This window comes from Gadus morhua, chromosome 4 (assembly GCF_902167405.1).
Source record: "Gadus morhua chromosome 4, gadMor3.0, whole genome shotgun sequence".
In the NCBI taxonomy this organism is placed as follows: Eukaryota; Metazoa; Chordata; class Actinopteri; order Gadiformes; family Gadidae; genus Gadus; species Gadus morhua.
The window spans coordinates 9,765,653-9,788,314 of NC_044051.1; the positions used below are offsets into that span (position 1 = coordinate 9,765,653).

At 41.3% G+C, this 22,662-nt stretch overlaps 3 protein-coding genes and 1 long non-coding RNA gene across 5 annotated transcripts in view; 2 read left to right on the forward strand and 2 right to left on the reverse strand.

Annotated features, from left to right (window-relative positions):
* The window catches only part of itga1 (integrin, alpha 1), a 41,585-nt gene extending 41,273 nt beyond the window's left edge, over positions 1–312 (reverse strand). The window contains exon 1 of the mRNA XM_030353334.1: positions 1–312. This exon is cut by the window's left edge and continues 241 nt beyond it. The gene's annotated coding sequence lies outside the window, so the exon portion shown is untranslated.
* Positions 313–9,195: 8,883 nt separating this feature from the next.
* On the forward strand, positions 9,196–12,908 carry golph3b (golgi phosphoprotein 3b). The gene is made up of 5 exons (XM_030354224.1): positions 9,196–9,604; positions 9,839–9,970; positions 10,424–10,538; positions 10,733–10,893; positions 11,208–12,908. The coding sequence occupies exons 1-5, from the start codon at positions 9,401–9,403 to the stop codon at positions 11,469–11,471; spliced, it is 876 nt and encodes a 291-aa protein (XP_030210084.1). The 5' UTR covers positions 9,196–9,400; the 3' UTR covers positions 11,472–12,908.
* A 156-nt stretch (positions 12,909–13,064) lies between these two features.
* On the reverse strand, positions 13,065–14,021 carry LOC115542103 (uncharacterized). Its single transcript, XR_003976464.1, has 2 exons — positions 13,845–14,021; positions 13,065–13,735 (listed from the first exon to the last, which is right to left on the reverse strand). It is a non-coding gene; the product is annotated as an uncharacterized LOC115542103 (long non-coding RNA).
* A 1,562-nt stretch (positions 14,022–15,583) lies between these two features.
* On the forward strand, positions 15,584–22,635 carry pstpip2 (proline-serine-threonine phosphatase interacting protein 2). Of its 2 annotated transcripts, none has more exons than XM_030354908.1 (14): positions 15,584–15,683; positions 16,340–16,440; positions 17,271–17,345; positions 17,781–17,815; positions 17,904–18,010; positions 18,164–18,226; positions 18,827–18,919; positions 19,019–19,064; positions 19,338–19,417; positions 20,816–20,914; positions 21,143–21,239; positions 21,480–21,564; positions 21,671–21,699; positions 22,264–22,635. In XM_030354908.1, exons 1-14 carry the CDS (start codon positions 15,651–15,653, stop codon positions 22,317–22,319), a joined length of 999 nt encoding a protein of 332 aa, XP_030210768.1. In that variant the 5' UTR covers positions 15,584–15,650; the 3' UTR covers positions 22,320–22,635. The 2 variants fall into 2 exon arrangements, with proteins under 2 accessions (XP_030210768.1, XP_030210769.1); XM_030354909.1 differs by having other exon boundaries at positions 15,626–15,683; positions 16,362–16,440.
* Positions 22,636–22,662: the final 27 nt, after the last annotated feature.

Below are 22,662 nucleotides of genomic sequence, written 5' to 3' on the forward strand. Positions count from 1 at the left end.
GAGAGGGTGTTCAACACCAGACGCACGTCTCAAGTTAGTTAGCTGAATGACAGGGTCTATTATAACGTCAGATACAAGCCGTAACATCTGAAAGATGACAGGACGAGCTCGAGGGCATTTCCTTTCCCTCTTCCCTCTCTTCTTAGTTAGCCGACCTATAAATCCCTTTTTTCCAAAGACGAGGCTTGAGTGGTCTGTGCGTTATTCCATGGCCCGTTTAAATCCTGCGTGTAGGCTGCGTGTACTGTCCAGAGAGGGGTAGGTCTACAGTGCGGACCAGAGGAGGGATGGCAAGTGAGAGACTTATGATGAGGAGCACCCTACTACTACAGAAGGGAGTGGAGGGCTTGGTCTCTGCCAACCCATGGGAAAATCTTACCAGTCACAAAAAAGTATTACTCAGTATTACTAGGCTATATGGAGGGGGGAATAAAACGTGGTCATTTGGTGTTTTATAAATAACCAGTCCGTCAGTTTTTCCTTAAAGAGTGCAATCAGCTCTTTGCCATCCAAAATTAACCGTGATCCACTGTAATGTTAAACATGTGCCTAATGTAATGTGTTATGGTGCCTCAGGCAGCAAGGCACAACTTTTCTCCCTGTAGAAATGTCTGATTTCCAGAAGTGCTTCTTTTAGTAAATAGTAATACCGATCTCTCTATGAAAGCTTTGTTCCCTCTTGGCTGTCAGTATTTTTATTATTGCTTGTTTATTGTCCTACTGTATGAACTATAAACACACACACACACACACACACACACACACACACACACACACACACACACACACACACACACACACACACACACACACACACACACACACACACACATCATTTACTTAAATGAGGTTGACAGATCCTGCCATACAAAACATTCTCTCTGCCTCTCCCCCTCTCTCTCTCTCTCTCTCTCTCTCTCTCTCTCTCTCTCTCTCTCTCTCTCTCTCTCTCTCTCTCTCTCTCTCTCTCTCTCTCTCTCTCTCTCTCTCTCTCTCTCTCTCTCTCTCTCTCCCTCTATCTCTCTCCCCTCTCTCTCTCTTACTCTCTCTCCCTAACTCTCTTCTTCTCTCTGATTACAGGATGTGAATGTGTACACACACAGTACAAGAGTACAATTTGGACGCCACAAGGATGACTGGGCTGTGGCTATAAGGGCAATCAAGCCCCAGTATGTTCTAATGTACTTTGTTACTAGTACGTTAGACAAGTTGTAATTTTCTTATGGAGTACACCATACATAGCCTTGTCCAAGCCAAGACATAGTCCCCCATTGAGTCTTCTCTCTTCAGGCAACACGCAGCTTCTAAGGAATCTCTAATGTATACAAACTGAGTCTGTTCGTGCGTGAACGTATGTTAGCTTACAGCTTTCAGTAAACAACTAGTATACCTGTCCAAAACAGAGTTTTTCTTCCTTTTATTGAAGGAGTAACACACACTGTCTACACTGCCCATTTAAAACATTGGTCCTTTAAATGATTTTCTCCATTTAGTTTTTATTCAATTGATTAACATGTCAACCTAATGAAATTGATGCCGTTCCCATTTCCCTTGAAACAAATCAGTTCATATTTCAAGAATAACTGACTGTATAACATTTATTAAGTTTACATTTTGGTCATAATTATAGGTTATCATAGTCATCTCCACAAACACATGTTTTAAGAGTTCTTGTGATTGTTACAATGAAGCTCTTTTAAATGAATGTAAGGTTTATATAGAGATATAACGTTAAACATTCTATGTCAGACAATATAAAAAAAAACAATCTATTTTTACGGAAGAGAAGAGCATCTTCTCTGACCAATAGAAAGCTGTATTGCTTGCCATATAAGGACATATTTACCATTGGCTTACAACTTCCTTCATGCATCCTGATACGGAATCTGTTGACAAAATATAAAAAACTTCCCTTCATGTATAAAATGATACCGTAGCATTATGAGCTAAAGCCTTACAGTTGTGTGCCGTAGAATTGACCTTGCGTTACCACCACACACTGCTGCATTTTAGCTCTGCTGTCAAGTCTGAGGTAAAACAGATCCATCCCTGCTTATTCCTGTTTGAAGAGAACAGCTCCCGACTATAGGGCTCACGCTCTAACATTAACCAGACTCTTTGGAAACATTCGGATCAAAAGTATATAGCTAAGCCTTCTCTTTACTGTCTTGTTCTCTTTTATCTTTTCGATCATCATATCCCCTTTTTGCTATCTAAAAATTGGTACCATACCCTCAGCACTGAAGGGGTGAGAACACTTAGTTTAAGAGTTTCAGCCGTAGCTGTCGTCAATCTAAAAAAGCGCTGCATCCTAACAACCACAACTACATTCTCCATCTGCATCCTAACAACCACAACTACATTCTCCATCAGCCCTTTGCTTTTCATATGTATATTCTGAACCAAATAAGTGGTCATGTGTCATCATAATATATCCTATAATACATATCAAGACCAACGACCTTTAGGTTCGTAAATAGTGGATGCTTGTTTGACACAGGCCTTATAATTTATGGGGCTAGACTCACATGTGAGAGTATTTACCAATTCACTTAATGCTAGACACGTGCACACACACACACACGCACAAATCTGTGTGTCGTCGTCTCTCCCCCCCCACTCTAATTCCAAATAAGGCCGCAGCGTTAGCGTTTAGCTTGGCAGAGCCTGTTTTCAATATAACTCACATGCACATCCCCAAGACAGGGCAGCTAATCCGAAACATGGAGGACAATTAGAGACCTCTTTAGTGTCTTCAGCTCTGAAGCCTGACCCCACAACCACCACCACCACCACCTTCCCCATTGCCTGTCTCCTGAGGTCTACCACAGAGGTCATGACCCCTGACTCAGTCAACACAGCCCTTCATGATATTGGGGTTTGAACCCCCGGCGACTGAGTTCTCTGTGTCCCCTAAAGGCAAGCTGGGGGGGGGGGGGGGGCACCTCTGATGCCCTGTCTTTTTTTCTGCAAAAGATGTATGTGGGGGAAGAATCCTTAATCCCGATGCGGTCATGTGGTCGTGTCATTCCCATTCACCGTAACAAGGGCCTGGGTTGATTTGTTTTCTCCCCCGTCATGCACGGCGATACGCTTATGATCAAATGGTGTGTTTTAGGTTTATTTGATTTATTTATTTTTGTTGCAATAAAAGTGCAATGGTGAATTGTGTAATTCACCCGCACCAGAGACAGTTTGTTAAGCCAAGAGAATAGTTGTTCAAATACATGTTCTCTGTCTCACTGTTGTCCCCCAACTATTGGCGAAATCCATAAAAGACGTGTTATCTTTCATCGAGTTTGGACAATTTGAGCTCTAAAACCCATTTGCTTCCATTGAGGATTATTTAGTATGGACAATAGGAGCTTTAGCTTCTCTAACCTGAAATGCTCAAAATGTATTCCCATTGATGATTAGTTAGTATTGGGCATGGGCCATGAATGTACAACAACTCTGTCAAATAACTAAATAATATGTATTCTATACCTGAAATGATGTACAGTACATGTTATTATTGTGCAATATAACCTTTACAATTAGTTCTCCTTTCAGGGGCATTCACATAGCATAAATACATAAGTGCATAAAAGCATGCCTAAAATAGAGCATTAAGGTATATTGTAGTGTATCTGAATATCTTACTAGTGCCTGGGGATCTTTATGAGCCGTACTCAAACTTAACAACCTTAGTGGTTGGTTTACATGTCTGTGTTGGGCTTTCTCTCATCTTGAATGCAGGATGTCTGCAGGGGGTCCCCCCCACCCTACACACACGCACACACACACACACCCACACCCACACACACACACACACACACACACACACAAAAGAAAAAGAAAAGTAAAAAAAATGGGTGCATCTCCTTGGGTGTCTCCACTATGGCTAATGAGGAACACAGTGAATGTGTGTGTGTGTGTGTGCGTGCGTGCGTGCGTGCGTGTGTGTGTGGCGTGTGTGTGTGTGAGTGTGTGCATGCGTGTGGGCATGTAGTGTTCCATGTGTGCGTTTACCGCCTTCCTTCATTCCGGAGAACATGGCGTGTCCATCAATAGCCATGACTTTGACCTCTTCTGACCCGAATCCAATGTTTCCAGTTAGCTTCGGTTAGCACCCCTGCAAGCCCCACCCACGCTGGTAAAGAAAATACACCACAGCCAGAAGTCAATGCCCAGTGATCTGCTTGATCCTCACTTGCTTTGTGTTCAGAGACATTAGTGACCTCCCCGCTCAATTTGTTAATACGACTTCTGGTGGAGCAGTGAAAGAATCAGGGTGGGTCTCTAAGACCCGAATAATATTTTGGTATGTTTTGTTTAGTTATTTTAGTCACTGCACTTTTGTCTTATCTTTTGTATTTGTTCATTTACTAGTCTACCATATGAGTTTTCATGTTCGACAAGGTCTCTAAGACCAATCATTTGTTCTTTATACCTTCTTGACTGATCCCTTGACTGTGCTATGTGTGTGTCATATTGTGTTGTGGTGAGTTGCATAGACCAAAATATGCCCACATTTTGACAGCTTGAACTTCAGAAGACTCTGGGGTTTTTGTGTGTGTGTGTGTGTGTGTGTGTGTGTGTGTGTGTGTGTGTGTGTGTGTGTGTGTGTGTGTGTGTGTGTGTGTGTGTGTGTGTGTGTGTGTGTGTCTGTGTGTGTGTGTGTGTGTGTGTGTGTGTGTGTGTGTGTGTGTTAGTGTGTGTTTGTGTGTTGAAGGGGTTTCATTGTTAAATGCTTCCTGCAGCTATGGGCTTGGGGACAGAAGAGGAAGGGGAGGCTCTCTGTTTCTTGTTTGCTTGAAAGAACCATAAATTACAGTAAGTTTCAATAAGTTACCATAAATTACACAAAGTAAAAAAAAACACGTAATAAGTCACAAGCATTCTACCAAAGAACTACCCTAGCAAGTCCGGATTACTTTAAATGGTTAGAACAATTGTTATGATACATTACATCATTACATTATTTTACAAAAAAAAATTAACATTCTACTTAAACATACCAATTAAGGGAGAAGCATTACTAATTTTTCAATTTGCATTAAACAGGACCAAGTGTAGAAATGAAAGACAAATATGTCATTCAGACGAATGCAAACAAACATTAGAGGGCGTTCAGTACGTTTTCAGAACGTTCTCTCCATAATGTGTACGGGTCTATTAGAGCCATGTGTGACCTAATTTCTTTGGATATCATTTAGGCCACAGTGTGGGGGACAATGAAGTGTTACTTCCTCTGATTGTACAGCGGTAGAACAGTCTGACATTCAGTCTGTAATTCTTTCTTCACACTTAAGCCATAAACGGGACACTTTTATCCAAAGTGTCTTACAGGGAATTCTGCTATATTCCATTAAGGAGTTAGGTAAGAGGTTATGGCATCTTGGTCTTCGGTTCCTACAGGTTAGGATGCACCAGGGAACAAACCCACAATCTTTGGATGCATCTTTGTTCTTAGTCTCCGTTGCTCTATTGTTGTCTCACTGGAGTGGGTAGGCATGTAAATTGCTTCAAGCCACCAAGGTGGCTGCCTCGCTCCACCAAGGTGACTTTTACACAAAGGACACAGGGTGGTGCTGTTGAAAGCCGGTTTATTGTAGAAGTTTGTAGATAATGATATGTGGCACTCGCTGTTGCAAGGCAGGAGCTCCATCTCCGAGTGTGTGTGGAGATGGCTGGTTTAACCTGTGCAACAGGTGTGCCGCCTCCCTCAGCCCCAGAGCCCAATTAGAGTCTGCAAGGTGAGGCTGCTCAAACCAGCCATCATCCACATATACTCCACAGACAGTATTGTTGACACACACACACACACACACACACACACACACACACACACACACACACACACACACACACACACACACACACACACACACACACACACACACACACACACACACACACTCCATAACATAGGTATTCATATTCAAGGTAAAGGACATGAAATGGATATCCTAATGCCCTCTCTTATCCTCAAATTTCAGAACCACACAAGCTTTGCTTCCATGTCGACCTTTGAGTTCAGCCTCCATAACAGCTCCTCTCTGAGGGGGCCGGATAGCCTGCAGAACACCCCAGATGTGGCCACTTATCTCCCCCATCATCACCATCCAACTCAGGCCCCCTTCCTTAGATTTCAGAGTTTAGACTTAATTTCCTTTCATTATTTGGAAAATAAGCTGCTAAAACTGGGTCATATGGCGTGAATACGAACAAACCTGGAAATAAATTCAAACTATAACCAATTCTGAATTTTTTTCTGTAATCCGACACAGGCTAAGGTCAATCACCGAAAGGATAGTTCCCATAGAAAAAAGCCCTTTGAGTGCATTTCCGTGCACATTTTGTGCTACCCTGTGACGTGTGTTTATATGTGTGTATGTGTATGTGCATATGTGTTTGTATTTCTGTGTATGTTTCTGCGTTTGTGTGTGTTTATGTGTGTTTATGTTTACGTCTGTGTTCGTGTGTGTTGGCATGCGTGTGTATGTACATGTGTTTCTGTGCATGTGCACGTACATGTGTGTGTGTGTGTGTGTGTGTGTGTACATGAATGTGCGTTGGTGTGGGTGCGATTGTGTGTGTCTGTGTGTTTGTGTGTGACTGAGGGTGTGCGTATGCATGTGTGTGGGTGTGTGTTTGTGTGTGTGCATGCGTGTGCATGTGTGTGCGTGTCTGAATTTGTGTGTGTGTGTGTTCCAGTCCTGAACATTTCCACAGGCAGAGGAGAACAGTCACTACGGGTCACCCCCGTGTCCACTCCAGAGACAGGAAATGGCTCCAACGTGGCTGTGAGTGAGGCCTTATTGAATCCCCCGGGGCTGATTCAGGCCTCCTCTCAGCGCTGGAAAACCAGGTTCATTGAGCAGAAATGAAGTTAAGTGAAACACACCGACGAAGATGTACTGCTCTGGAGGGACTGTAGGAGGAGCCTGCAAGATCGTACAGATGTCTGATTCTATTATTAGCGTCGCTAAATAATGCAATGGCAGACGGAGTTCTAGGCTTTTTTTTTTTGGGCAAAAGAAAGTAGCTACTTATTTAGTTTTAGTTTCGGTAAATAATAAGAACGTCATTCCGACCGCAAACCAAACAAACGAGGCATCGAAAGTGGAGGAAATCCATTGGACTAATTACAATAAATTGGCTCACAGATTTGTCATTTTAAATCAGATTTTTCCATAAAAAGGAATTGTAATGAACAAAAATATAAATATAATAAATGTAATATATATAACGTATAAAATCAACAACTGCACTACAATTTTCCAAACTTTTAGCCTTACTTCACAAAATCCAAACACAGAAGTCAGTAGGAAGATATTTCCTCATGGATTGATTCCAGAGTCGTTTTGAAGGCACCTTGTGTATCTTGTCTCTTTCTTGGATGGCTTGCAAATATTCTACATACAAGGTCTTAAAGTTGGTTTGTTCCACTTGGCTGTGATGCGGGAAGAGAGAGAGAGAGAGAGAGAGAGAGAGAGAGAGAGAGAGAGAGAGAGAGAGAGAGAGAGAGAGAGAGAGAGAGAGAGAGAGAGAGAGAGAGAGAGAGAGAGAGAGAGAGAGAGAGAGAGAGAGAGAGAGAGAGAGAGAGAGAGAGAGAGAGAGAGAGAGAGAGAGAGAGAGAGAGAGAGAGAGAGAGAGAGAGAGAGAGAGAGAGAGAGAGAGAGAGAGAGAGAGAGAGAGAGAGAGAATGGCCCTAGTGGTTTTATAGCCACAAGGAAGAGGAATTAGCCAGAAGGAAGGTTAAGTCGTGCAAATCAAGAAGCATCAGCGATGTTGAAGGGGTAAAGGGCTTAAAGGCAAAGCATGCATGTCCTGTCACTCCCTATTTGATAAAAACAAGGAAAGAAATAAATAAATTGGCAAAAGGCCTTTTGTAGCTTTGCCAAAATAATTTCCTTAGTAATGATAAGAGTCCATTGTAGCGCAAATAAACGTTGAGTGAGTTGCAGTCAAAGCAATAAAGCATGACTATTTTGACCAAAATATGATGTTTGTTCTTCACTCATGGCCATGAATGGTGTATACAGCTAAAAGTCTACACAGAAAATGGAATTGTACAATTCCAGTCTGGGTTTGTCAATTCAATCCAACCCAAATAAACCTTAAGTTTAAACAGAATATAACTTGCATAAAACTATGATTTTTAACCATAATTTCAAATATTTAGGGTTGACCCCAGCCCTCTGACTTTTCAGAGCCATCCAAGCGCGTCATGGAAAGTGCAGGCGTGTATATATCCCAGGACACAATATATATTATACTGATCTTCCCAACAGGACAGAATTAATGGACTCAGTCCAACTACTGCGGTCATGCTCGGAATGAAACAGGACAATATGGCGTTGAAGAGTGATGTTCCTGCAGTGTAAACTAGATTATATCTTGTTGCAGAACCACTCTCTTTCTTTCTTTCTTACATGTCCCAACACTGTCTCTCTACCAGGCCCCTATGTCTGATATGTAATTAGATTTGATTAAATTAGATTGTTGAAGTTGTTGTTATTGAATACCCAATATTTCTTTCATTTGTTACCACATTATTGTCTTCAACATTGGTATTTTCTGTATCACTAGCCATTTCATCAAACAATCTGTAGAAACATTGTAGTCCCCTTTTCACGCTTTAACCTTTAGCCCACATTCTTGAGGCTTTGTGAGACCATCCCGTGTTCGTTGCAATGAATGGTATCTGTAATCCTTATAACTATAATAATACTTATGATCTGCAGAGAGAAACCGAACGTGAACTCGAGATCAGGATGGTTTCATGAGGACATTCGTGAGCTAAGAATATGGTTGGCGACGTTACGTATACTGAGGGACATGTATTCTGTCGTCAGACTGCCACCGTGTGGTAAATAGTTAAAATTGCGTTTTCACGTCCCTGCATTTTTCACTGCATTTTTGCAGTTTAATTATTATTATTATTTATTATTTTTCGCAAACGAAATAGGACTGAAGTCGTGATACAAACATAATCCATGTATTAAGCCGGTTTATAATAGCAGCGCTGAAACGGTATAGATAATGATCTCAAATAAGTCAAATAAAAATAGCGGGCGTCCAAAAAAAGAAACTGTGGAAATACGAAATCAAAACGAGGAGTAATAAGTGGACGAGGCTGTAGAACACGATGGACGATATAGGTGACGACGTGGTTTGACGTAGAACAAACAACTATTTTACGTCATCCGCTGCCTCCATGTTGTTCAGGAAGTGAAAAGGGATACTGTACAGAACTCTGACAGTAATCTCGCTGGCGCTTATCATAATTAAGCAGCTCTATCTCCGATCGATCTCACTCATTTTAACGTTTTTGTGACACAACACAACCAGCAGCCGGTTCCACTGCTTGCCGATTTCGTGGGGGGCTACTGATCGTTTGGGATCACAAGTTATGACTTCCCTCACAAAGAGAACTTCAGGCCTGGTGCAGCGGAAGACCGAGGCGCATCGTAATGCCGAGAAGGAGCGAGGGTCCGACGAAGAGGAGGACGAAGCTCGTCGCGTGGACGACGAAGAAGACGACAAGGGGGACGCGAAAGACACCCGACTCACACTAATGGAAGAAGTATTGCTCCTGGGCCTCAAAGACCGAGAGGTAGCGGTTCGTTTCCCACAGGTTATCGTAGCGTCCATGCTGCAAGGCAGAAGGAGGGAGCCTCGCAAAACTAAAACACATTGGCCGGGGGATTTCTTAAAAAGTTATTTCGTTTTTTATGGTGGTTTTTATGTTATTGTACAGTCGATGACCAGGAACAATGCCGACTGAGCTTACGTGAAGCGGATACGCTGTCCACACGTCAGCTAACAATGTTGATTTTCCTCTCCCAAGGGTTACACGTCCTTCTGGAATGACTGCATCTCCTCGGGTCTGCGAGGCTGCATGCTGATCGAGCTGGCCTTGAGGGGACGACTGCAGCTAGAAGCGTGTGGAATGAGGAGAAAGAGTCTGCTTGCAAGGAAGGCGAGTTATTTTGGTGTATACGGTTGTCATTTACATCGCTGCGTCGAGGAATAGTGGGGATTTATTCCGCCAGAATGTGACCAGTGCTGGTTATGGTCCTAATCCCGCCCCTACTAGCATAGCACTTTGCCTGCGTCCCATGTAAGATGAAGAATATCCTGTGGCTGTCCTAAACGTGCACTCGCCCACCAACGTAAATAAAACATTGTTGCATGAAAATATCAATAATTCTTTGTGCAAATGTAATCTGGCAGTTGGTTTCCAGGTAAGTAATAGGACAAAAAAAAAATGTTTCCAGAGAGTCAGAGTTGTTCAATCTTTTTATTTCCAATTTCAGTTTGGTGAGAGAGTTATGTCCACCTTTTCAAAAAAATAAGATGTATGCAATTAAGAGTTGGCAGGGCTGAGGGTGAATATGTCTGTGTTCAACTCTCTTGGGTGTTTTTTACACAGGTCATCTGTAAATCAGACGCCCCGACCGGAGACATGTTACTGGACGAAGCCCTAAAACACATTAAAGACACACAGCCACCAGAGACTGTACAGAGCTGGATAGAACTGTTGAGCGGTAAGAGATATAAGCCTGAACACACACACACACGTGCGCACACACACACACACACACACACACAGAAGAAACATCTGATAGGCTGTTAAACACTATGAGTAAACAATATTAAGGTTCCCTTTACCGTCATCCGATCTGAGTCAACTTCCTGGTGTAGTGACACATAAAAAACAATGTCTGTCCTGCTGCCGTAGGAGAGACATGGAATCCTCTGAAGCTGCACTACCAGCTGAGGAACGTGAGGGAACGTCTGGCCAAGAACCTGGTGGAGAAAGGGGTTCTCACCACAGAGAAACAAAACTTCCTGCTGTTCGACATGACGACGCATCCGCTTACAAACAACACACTCAAGCAGGTGAGACCGGAGAAGGAGGTTCAGGTGTCCTTCAGAAAGATGTGTGTAATAATGATGCCACAGTATATCTGTATAGCACCTTCTTTAAATTTAGTGTACAAAGTGCACTAACACGCCTAATTGTTCAAAAGACAAATATTAACAGCTATAGATCAATGGAGGAAGGGTACATGTAAACAAGAGCAGCGCTGAGGGAGGAGGGCAGCGATCAATCAATTAATCAATGAACCTGATCGCCTGCATTTTGCAGAAAATCGATTGACAAAAAAGTATTCTGTTTTGTATCGTCCCCGCCTGGACCTTCCCTTCCAAAGCGACTGGTGAAGAAGGTGCAGGAGTCGGTGTTGGAGAAGTGGGTGAACGATCCGCAGCGCATGGACCGGAGGGTGCTGGCCCTAATTCTCCTGGCCCACTCCTCGGACGTGCTGGAGAACGCCTTCGCCCCGCTGCCGGACGAGCAGTTTGACCTGGGCATGACGCGAGTGCGCGGCCTCTTGGAGCTGGAGCCCGAGACGGAAAGCGCCAAGCCCAACGCCAATGAGTTGATGTGGGCCGTGGTGGCGGCGTTCACAAAATGAAAAAAAATCGCAGGATCTCGTGTATAGTAATAATAATAATAACGATCATGATAATAATGTTGATAATACTATTCTATCGGTGGGCAGAGTTCACTAACTTGAGGACCATCGGTTGGGTTGGATGGGCTGCTGTTTTTGTAGAAGCCGTCGGCGATGTTAGAGACCTACTGTAGGATCTTTCGTTTCTTTTGGTGGCGGGAAACAACCGTGAGTGTTTTTGGGGGAGGGGGGGGGGCCAGGAGGTGGCTGCTTCAGCGCTGTGGGGTCTGAGGTCTGTGTTGGAGGACATTGGACATAATGAATGAATGAATGAATTCCGACACGGGTCTCTGAGCCCCACAGTAAGCTGGCGATGACCGTAGGGGGGGGGGGGGGGGGGATCGCAACCCACATACACACACACACATGAAGATTTTACAGAGAGGAAACGCCATATAATTTATATTTATATATAATTACCAAGTCCATAGTCCCTTTCATCATCTCTCTCTACTTGTATATTTTGTTATGATATACTTAAATGATGGTTATGGGTAACCTCACTTGGGAATTTTCACACGGAAGCCATCCTCAACTTGAGAATATGATATAGCTATATATGTGTGATTTGATAAGGGTGCATCCTCTTTTTCTACAAATTATGGGGAGTCTTCCATTTCTTTGTTACTTTTGCTAAAATTGAGTCCCTAACCATTTATTTCCAGTCAGTAGCCACAAGGTTTGACACATTGAGCACCTTGAACATTGTGTTTTATGGTCAGTTTTAGAAAATCACATCTAGACAATTGTAGATTGGGTTTTTGCCTGCATAATTGTCCTTGTAATTACTGTTAAGATGTTACTCCAGATTCCCATGGAAATAAATTCAGTAAAATAATAGGAAGACATGACGTATCCCAAAAAAATAATCTCAAACAAGCATCCCATTGATATCTTTGAGTATGGATCACAATTACTTTGATCACACAAGTGTATTGATAGTGGTTGTAAATCAATCAGGCTGTTTCTTTGTTTTTCTTCAGTCTGGTTTTATGCTTTTTTGTTTTTTTCCATATTGGGATGTTGGGATATTGGGTCTCTTTCCATATTGGGATTTATTTTTTTCATCTTTGATGCAGATTCGCCCATGTATTGATAATCACCGTAGTGTGCGGTTTTTCTTGCACATAACAAGAGGTCCAAAGAACGCCTGGTCGTTGACTAAATATATATATAAGTAAATATAAGTACAAAAGATCATGCATGCTTTTGGTGGACCTATTAGGGATCTGATTGTGGATGTAGCAAAAGCAGAGGGAAGACTTGTATGAAGTAATTGTATGTGTACAACAAAATGACATTTAATGAAGAAATCGATGTTCTCTCCTATTCTGTCCTAATTTCTATGCTTTTCTACCACAGAGAATAAAATATGGATCCTTTAAGTGCCTGACTTTATAAACCGCTTGCTGTTGTCATTCTCTATTATAACTTGATGTTAATAATCTGTTCTTAAATTGGTTAATATTGTAATATACCTTTTTAACTACAGCTCACACTTTTGTTCAGACTTTCTTAACTGCTGCCATCAGTTTTATTCAAAAGTAGGTGAAATGATGAGGGTCTACATTTATTTTACTTTAGAACAGTGATTCAAAACGTAAAATATTTTGCAGAAGTGAAAATACCAAAAGCTTTTGATTAAACATTTATTAGCAACTTAAAGCGTAGAGTAGACAACCAATCAGCGTGCTCTTAGTTTCCCTAGATGAAAAGCAATTTTTCTACAATTTCCAAGAATACATATTCTTGGTAAATCTCCAAAATATCGTCTGCTTTGAAGATATATTTGTGTGACGTCAAACATTCTTGGCTTCTTCTTTTCGTTGTTCTTCTCCTTTCCACATGCTGGAACTTCTCATGGGTCTGAACTATCCCACACCTGCGGCGTTCGAGCCTTCCACTTCCCAGCCATAGCCTGTCGTGAGAGGGGGATCTAAACAAGCTGATGAAATCCAAATTCCATCAGCTTGGGTGGGGGGCGGGGTGTGTCCAGTTGAGGAGGAACACACACACATCTTCTCCCTCTTCTTTTAGAATGAGCGATTATCATAACCGCATACTGCATCACAATCTGACCCTTACAAGTCCATGCTATTGCGATCATTAGTATTTGGTGATGTTCTTGTAATGTAACAGCATTTCCAGAAGTTTGTATCTCCATTGAAGACGGTCGCCGAAATAACGTAGCTTGTACGCACAATCAACAACATGAGCCGTGTGTTCTGGGAAAGCAGAGTGATGCAACATTAGTGACTATGATATATACATACATTCAGAAGATTAACACGTAAACCATTCAACAAAGACAGAGAAATATTAGAAGATACATACCTGGGTGTGCCATTGCCACTGCTTGCTTATCCGTCAAGTAGTAGTAGTGTAGTTTTGTGTTTGGAGAGCGAGGAGTCGCTTTTATATCCGCAAAGTTCAACAATAAGGAACAGGTAGGTACAAACTATTGTTGGCCGGTGGAGTTTATATAGACAAGGGACGTCAGACGCAAGGGGAGGGATTAGGGAACCCCCGTGCGCTCGGTCCAAGATCCTCCTACTATGTTTACCACGAGAGCAGTCACACGCTATACGAGGTAATAGCGTCAGTTGTTTCACTTTGATGCAACACGTCCAGACATGCCGGTGTAATTGATAAGTGGTGTTAGTGTAGGGCATACTCCATTGCCTTGCCATTGCCATTGCGTCACACATAATAACACATATGTATATGCGGACTTGTGTGTTTATTTTTCTACCTAGAGACCCATTAATTCATGGATCAATAATAAATATATTGTGAATATATTTAGTACGATTTCATCTCAAGAAGGAAGATGGACTCCGTCATCTTTTAGGCACACACACACACACACACACACACACGCACGCACGCACGCACGCACGCACACACACACACACACACACACACACACACACACACACACACACACACACACACACACACACACACACACACACACACACACACACACATATATATATATACCGGTATATACTTTAAAAATATTTTTATCTTCAAATTTATTACATGACTGTTTATTTCCCTTATCAGTTTAAAGTCTATGATTATCTACTACTAAGTTTGGTATGTTCTTTAAATTGAAATCAAACCATTAATGGCTCAAGTTATTTTGATATGATGTATTATGATATAAGTCGAATTTTAGCTAATAATAATACAAATCTGTTATTTGTTATGACATTTTCTGTGTCCTACTTTGTACCAATAACATATTGACACAGTCAATATGTTATTGATGAGTATAGATAATTGTGGTTTTATGACTGCATGTTATTCTTCCATACAATACAGAGCTTATCTGGCTCTGTGTTGGCATTGATTGTATAGTTATATAACGCCCAAACATAACAACATATTCGTTTTCTAAGCAACATGAATCTCAACTCCAACATGGATATGTACAGATGTAAAATTAAATGCATAGATTCACTTGACTTGTTATATTCATGTATGTTTACAACAGTTAAATAATGTTTTTAGAAGGAAAATCTTGTTACATGAAAGCATGATGTATTGTTATATATTGTATTAAATGGCTTAAGGAATGTTTGTCATAACTCAATGAAGATATTCACCAACAATTAGGTGAAACATTAAACCACAAATCAACCACAACATTACATTCTGGAATTGCAATTTGAACAGAAAAAAAATCACATGATGAACAACAGACTCATCATATTCATATCTGGGTTATAAAATCATCTTATCTCTGTCTAAGTTCAACAAGTATCTCTCATATGATGTTGAGAATGTTTTCAAATGTACTTGTTATTACTTTCTCTGCTTCTGTAACATCTCTAAAAGCAATTATCTTATTGTCTTGATCTAACAGTCCCCTGTACGAAATCAAAGGTAATACATCCTCCTAATTGTTTGTTATTGTGTGGCGTTAATGTGGAAGCATGATGGACATCTTGACAGGATAGTAGTGTACACAAATACAAATAAAGGAAACCAATAAACGGATGAATACCAGCAGAGGGCAGCAAATCACCCACAATTTATAATGACGGATTACACCGGTTGCCCAAGTCTCATCATAGGATGTAAAACGGAAGGTGTGCCAACTGACAGGCTCAGTTGCCACGGGCGAGGAACATGGCCTATACGCATTTTAAGGACAACTTTTGGGTATGTTGAATGTATTTATGTTTTGGCATTAGGCTAAGCTGTCGCACTGTGGCTATGCTGCTTCTTTATAGTAGCCGAGGGACAGGCTATCACTTTATAAAAGTAATTTTCCAACAAGAATATTGCTGAGAAGTAACCGGTGTTTTTGTGTTTCTATTTTTTATTATATTAGGTACAGGCCAGTGCAGATTGCAAGCTTAAACAATTTAGCAAAATCATTGAAACGATTTCGGGCTGAAATAGCACCAGTCAACGACGGTCGAGTTAAGTCTTGGATACTTGGACAACCTGGGGTTAACACCCTCAGCAGAGTAAAATTACAGAGATTTTGTCTTCAAAATAGCAATTTACCTTATTTTGTCGTTTGCGCTTTACCTGCAAGAGTTGCCCTGAACGAGTATCTAGTTGAGTCTCCGAGTGTTCCCAAGGGAGTTTATTTATGCGCTTGATGTTATGACGATGGGGTGTATTACTTCAATTATGAATTATACAAGTATATCAATATTTACCCTAATATATGGCCATCCTTTGCAACTGTAACAATATACAATAATACCCAAACCCTAGAATAACAATAAGTATCCACAGATACACTGTGATTAGCTTAAAAAGGATATATAGGTTAAGAGATTGTGAAATGTCAATCAAATTCTTAGAACTCGGACCCCACTGGCACAGTAGGGTATGACGTCATCATACAGCATCTTAATGACGGAAGGCGCACTTGCAAGGAGGTGGAGGAGTTCATGAAGGCGAGGTGGGTGACTATGTTAAATGATCTATAATATGACAACCAGCACTGTAATTGGACCACATATTAGGTTGATTTAGAATTCTTCAGTGTTCAACCCACACTTAGGCCTTTTTATCAAGGTTAAATTTTTTTATGTAATCCCAATTTCTAACTATGTCTATGTCTATCTCTCTCTCTCTCTCACACACACACACACACACACACACACACACACACACACACACACACACACACACACACACACACACACACACACACACACACACACACACACACACACACACACACACACACACACGTCAATTATAGGTTTGCATGAATGTCTCCTTCTTACCAACTGACGATGCTTCTTTGCATATCTGTTTGCTATGGGAAAAGTTCCAGAGTTAATCTTTTCATCAAGCTGTCATTCATTGAGCTGAAAAGCATTTTTGTGTCATCTCCATTAATATCAAGAGTGGTGCAGAGAAGGGGAAACAAAGAGGTCGAGATGGCTTTGTGGATTGCTCAAAAGGGATAGTTTATTTAAAACCCTGCATAACGTGAAACCCTGATACAACAGGTACAACTGTTCATAACCATTTGCATTCCCGTGCACACAGTTGGTCCACTTTATTTCAGCGCCCCAACCAGGATATTTATATAATGCAAAGCAGGGGTTATTTCAGTTTTGAGTTCATGCAATATATGTTCTTCAACAATAAGGTCTTATCTATATAGACTATATAGCATATATATGACCTTAGGTTATTCATAGTTTGTAGCGCCGTCCCCAGAGACAGGTCTGCTGCCAACTATGTTGCCCCTGCTTTATGGCTGTGGTTGTCTTTCAGGGCATCCATTGAGGATAAGTATGCTAAAGATCTTCTAGGTCTGTCCAGGAAGGTGTTTGGGCTCAACGAAATGAAGTAAGGTTTTAGAGCACGCCGACACAAAGACGTAATATTTTTAATGAAATAAAGGAACTATATAAGGTATCTTCTGTATCTAGCTATCTAAATACATGTTTACCAATAAATGGTTCATCATCCGTGGTTATATTTTATGGTTATATTCTTCAATATAAGTTGAAGTGACTGGTCCCATGATCACCCACAACACATGATGATCCCCTGGTGAGAGTTGAAACGGGAAGGACGTCGAGATGGCCATTATTAGTGACCACATTTACACCATTGTATTGGGTGTTACCACACTTTTATTAAACTGTAAAACTACTGTTTTCAAATCATTAACAGTGGGGATTTCCGTGTCTCTAACTTCTATGTGGTCACACTTGTGTTTGTGTGACATGAATTTATATTGCATGCAACTTTTCATTTGCCTTACTGTGTTTTTTCTAGCACATTGAAGAGATCCCTGGACATGTTCAAATTACGTAAGATCCTTCAGATAAAAATACATATGTTTGAATGAAAATCCATCTTTCCTTGAGGTGACAACGATAACCCTGTCCTACATTTCAGAGATCGAACACGTTGGACAAACTCATCTGCAGTTGGCGCAGAATATGAGAGATGAGGCCAAAAAACTAGAAGACTTCAGAGAAAGACAAAAGGACGCAAAGAAGAAGGTGAGACAGCGTCTGTGGAACCAAGGAACATTCATCCTTTGGGTGACCATGAGTCAGCTATTAAAGCCCAAAGCACACAGAGTGGGAATTTTAAGACTCAATGCATAGAGTCTGTCCCAAGCACGTGAGAAAGCCCAATGTTTTTAATTGCAGGTTGAATTCCAGATGGATTCTCTCCACAAACAGAAAGTCTTGCAATTCAGGAGAACATTAGAGGTAAGAATCATTAGAACGTTGAAACTGTTACTTATACTTATTAATAATGTTGCATCTATTCTCGTACACCAGCGTCTCTACACGACCATCAATAATCTATTCAAAGCAGGGACATTTGAAACCATTTGCATCGTTCTCAATTCGTATCAAATTATTATTATTATCAGTGCACGAAAGTACACTATGTCGAATGACGTGTTTGAGCACCGTCAGTTATTCTGTAAATGCCATAGAATACATGCAAGTTGTTTCAATATTACGTTCTGTATTCCACCTTTGTCCTTCCTCTTTAAAGAGGGAAGTTCTGTGTAGTTGTTAAGAAATGAACAGTAGGACCTTTATACCCGCCACCAGAATAAAACGAATAGGAACTTCATATAGGATGTTTTCAAAAAAGACACAAGCCATTTCTTCACAAAGGTGTATTAGTCAAGGTCTTTGCAACACAACCGCATCAGACAGCAGTGTATATTTCTTGTTTTTCTGCAGCAGGTTTCTGTTTGCATTGCTTTCACAGTGGGCTTACTTACACTGTAAGGGAATTGACCTAATGAAGTAATACAACATGTTGATAAACTCAAACTCTGCTTATGTCCCCAGTCAAAAAAGGCCTATGAGCAAAAGTGCCGAGACAAAGAAGAGGCCGATCAGAATGTCAACCGAAATGCCAACAACACAAGGAACATCGAGAAGGTACCGGTAAACCCAGCTTGGTCTTCCATCGGAGCCTAATGGAAGGCGCTAACGTTGGTGTTATCTATATTTAAATTAACTTTTCTTTCCTACTTTCAGCTGCACTCAAAGGCCCTGCAAGCAAAACAAAACGCTGACGAAGCAGGTGGGTTGTCAGTGACGCGCAAATCTTCATCTTATGGAGTCACACGTCTGCCATCGAATTTACCCACAACCTCTTGTTTCATGGTTTCTCACATTTTGTGACAAATAGAGAACACGTTATCGACTTTTTTTTGCATGTGATGGTCAAGTCATGCGTATAATTATAGCCCTTTTAGACAGTCACAGTCTGAAGTGTGTAACTTGGTTGCCTGACTACTCAACTGTGTTCTATTTCACATTTCATTTGGTGTGTGTCATTGTTTTTCTTCGGCAGACAGGGTATATTTCCAGAACGTGACGTCGCTGGCAAAGATAAGAAATGAGTGGCTGAATGAACACGGCAATGCCTGTGAGGTGAGAAACAGTCATCCTACCTGATCCAATCTACAACCATGACAAAGAATTCCGAAACGTTCTTAATGTATAGCTGTAGGTGTACTAGTTGCTGAACTACTAGCAACTAGTACACCTAGTTGCTAGCACTACATGTAGCTGTACATATCAAGTAGCTAGCTTTAGGCCTACGTGTAGCTAGCTGTACGTGTTGCTGTACTTGTATCGAGCTGTAGCTGTAGCTAGCTGTACAGGGGCCTGCCCGTAATTCCGACACCTCATTGTTCCGACGTCTCAATGGTCCGAAATATTTCCCATTAGATCGACATGCCACTATGCCGACGGTTCAATGTTCCGAAAACGGAACCCATTGGTCCGAAGGTCCGTTTGTCAGACTTTTCAAAAAGGAGGCGCATTAGGCAGACGGTTCAATATGCCGAATAGGCCTAAATATAAAGAGTTTTATACCTCGCTCGGGCTCTCGCTCGCGCTCTCGCTCTCTCTCGCTCTCTCTCGCTCTCTCTCCAAAATACAACATAGGCCTACATATCACGTTCACGATGAATATTGGAGAGCAAAGTGACAAATCTTCACTTCATTTCGACAGGGTGTTTCAGCCCCATGGACAGAGAGCATAGGTCTAATTCTCAACACGGGCACGAACACACACACACACACACACACACACACACACACACACACACACACACACACACTTGACTAAGTACAAGGTGTGAGGTATAAGTTTGACTAAATCAATACCAGCGAAATTATTTAGGCTAAAAGCCCACTGTAAACACAGTAAACAACACATATAGGCCCACACACAGCTACTAAAGATAACAATTGTATTTGTTTTTCACTCACCATTTGACTTCTTTATGGGAAAAGTATTAGTCCTTGTATAACGTGCGCTTCATAAATTCACCTCTTGTGACCGTTCAAGCCCACAGCAACAGTCTGGCTTGGTGAAGTGCACTTCTGGAACTTAGCCTATCGTCTTTTATTTTTGGTTTCATAATCACACATGTGGAATTGTGCCTTGGCCTATTCGGCATATTGAACCGTCGGCCTAATGCGCCTCCTTTTTGAAAAGTCTGACAAATGGACCTTCGGACCAATGGGTTCCGTTTTCGGAACATTGAACCGTCGGCATAGTGGCATGTCGATCTAATGGGAAATATTTCGGACCATTGAGACGTCGGAACAATGAGGCGTCGGAATTACGGCATGGCACCGCTGTACAAACGTGTAGCTAGCTATACATACGTGTAGCTAGCTATACTATGTGACGTAGCTTTACATACGTGAAGCTAGTTCTAAATACATGTAGCTAGCTGTACACACGTGTAGCTAGCTCTACATATGTGTAGTACATGTAGTTAGCTGAACATGTAGCTGAAGGAGTGTCCTCTGCAGGTGTTTGAGGCCCAGGCCAAGGAGAGGATCAACACTCTCCGCAACACTGTCTGGACCCACGTCAACCAGCTGTCGCAGCAGTGTGTGACCAGCGACGAGGTATGGAATAATCTGCCCCACTTCCAGGCTCAGCACCCAGACTTCCACCCCAGCCGTAGAGACACCACCTCCAGGCTCAGCAATCAGACCTCCACCCCTGCCTTACCCTTACTTCTCTGTGTGTGTGTGTGTGTGTGTGTGTGTGTGTGTGTGTGTGTGTGTGTGTGTGTGTGTGTGTGTGTGTGTGTGTGTGTGTGTGTGTGTGTGTGTGTGTGTGTGTGTGTGCAGCTGTACGAGGAGGTGAGGAAGTCCTTGGATCAGTGTGACATAAAAGAAGACATTGAATATTTTATACATCTCAGACGCACCGGAGATAAACCACCAGGTAGAGAGACACACAGCTGACAAGATGACATCATACGATGACATTATACGATGAAATCACCTGAGATCATAAGATGGCATCACACGATAACATCACATTATCTTAAACAATTAGTTGTAAAAAAACAACTCTTGAATGTTGAAAGCCAAACTGTTCAAAATCCAACATAGACAACATTAATCATTGCATCAATAAACACATTCACGTTTTGCATTATTCAAGTCTTAACTTTTTATCCAGCACCCGTTTTGTACGAGAACTTCTACAGCAGTGACAGAAATCCAAACGCTGGCCAGTTCTCCAAATCACCTCTTCCAATCAACAGGTGAGGAAAAAACACATGGATCTCTGAATCCATTCACCCATCCGTTCTGAAGCACTTACTTTTGATATACTCTGTATACTCAATTTTTTTGTTTTCGGAGATACAGGCGGGCCACTTTACCTGATCCGGGAACAGGTATGTATTTTGCACACTTGGATACTACTTGATCTTCGGCAAACTAGATAATGTCTGATTTTGTATAAACGGGCTCCTATAGGTGGGATGTTGATGTAAGACAGATAAACCTAAAATAAATACCAAAGATGGACTCTCCCACATGTGATTATGCTGTGGGGAAAATTCTGAATTGGCTTGTAATGGCTCATCAACATCACACCTGGTGGTAAATCTTCCATTTCCAACATATTTGATTTCAATTTATTAAAGGAGACATATTATACCACCAGGTGTGAGTGTAATTATTAGCCTTACTAGCCGTTTCGAAAAATCGGCCCCATTTGACATCACTAGTGGGCGTGTCCACCTAGATCTGTGCTGCATAGATGAGCAACGTTTAACGTGCCCATTAGTGATGTCATATGGGGCAGATTTTCGAAACGGCTAGTAAGGCTAATCACACTCACACCTGGTGGTATAATATGTCTCCTTTAACTTAAGTCAGATAATGACCCGTTTCTATGGCATAACATTTCAACAGTTTTAAATTGGTTCATCCTTACCAAATTGTTTGGATTGCAGATGATGTGATCTACTCAACGTTACAGGAACCAGGATACAGTTTTATCCAGTTCTAGGTTTGAATGCTTTTGTTAAGGTTGTGATTTGTGGCAATGTAGAAGCCAACATATTCAAAACACAGATAGCTCAAATGCAATGATATAATATGTCTAAACTGAGCATAAGTTTGTTGAAAGTTATTTAAATGCAATTTAAAACATGTTACTAAGAAAAACATTGATTTATGTACATTGAGGAAAATAAACGACTAGCGTACAATATAAGTTATATAGATGTAATATCTTAAAAGGTCATCGATTGACATGCATGTGATCTAAATACATTTTATTCTAACTGCATTTCTGTCTGCAATAAAACATATCAATAGAGGTCTTTTATAGTATATTTTTTATGCATACT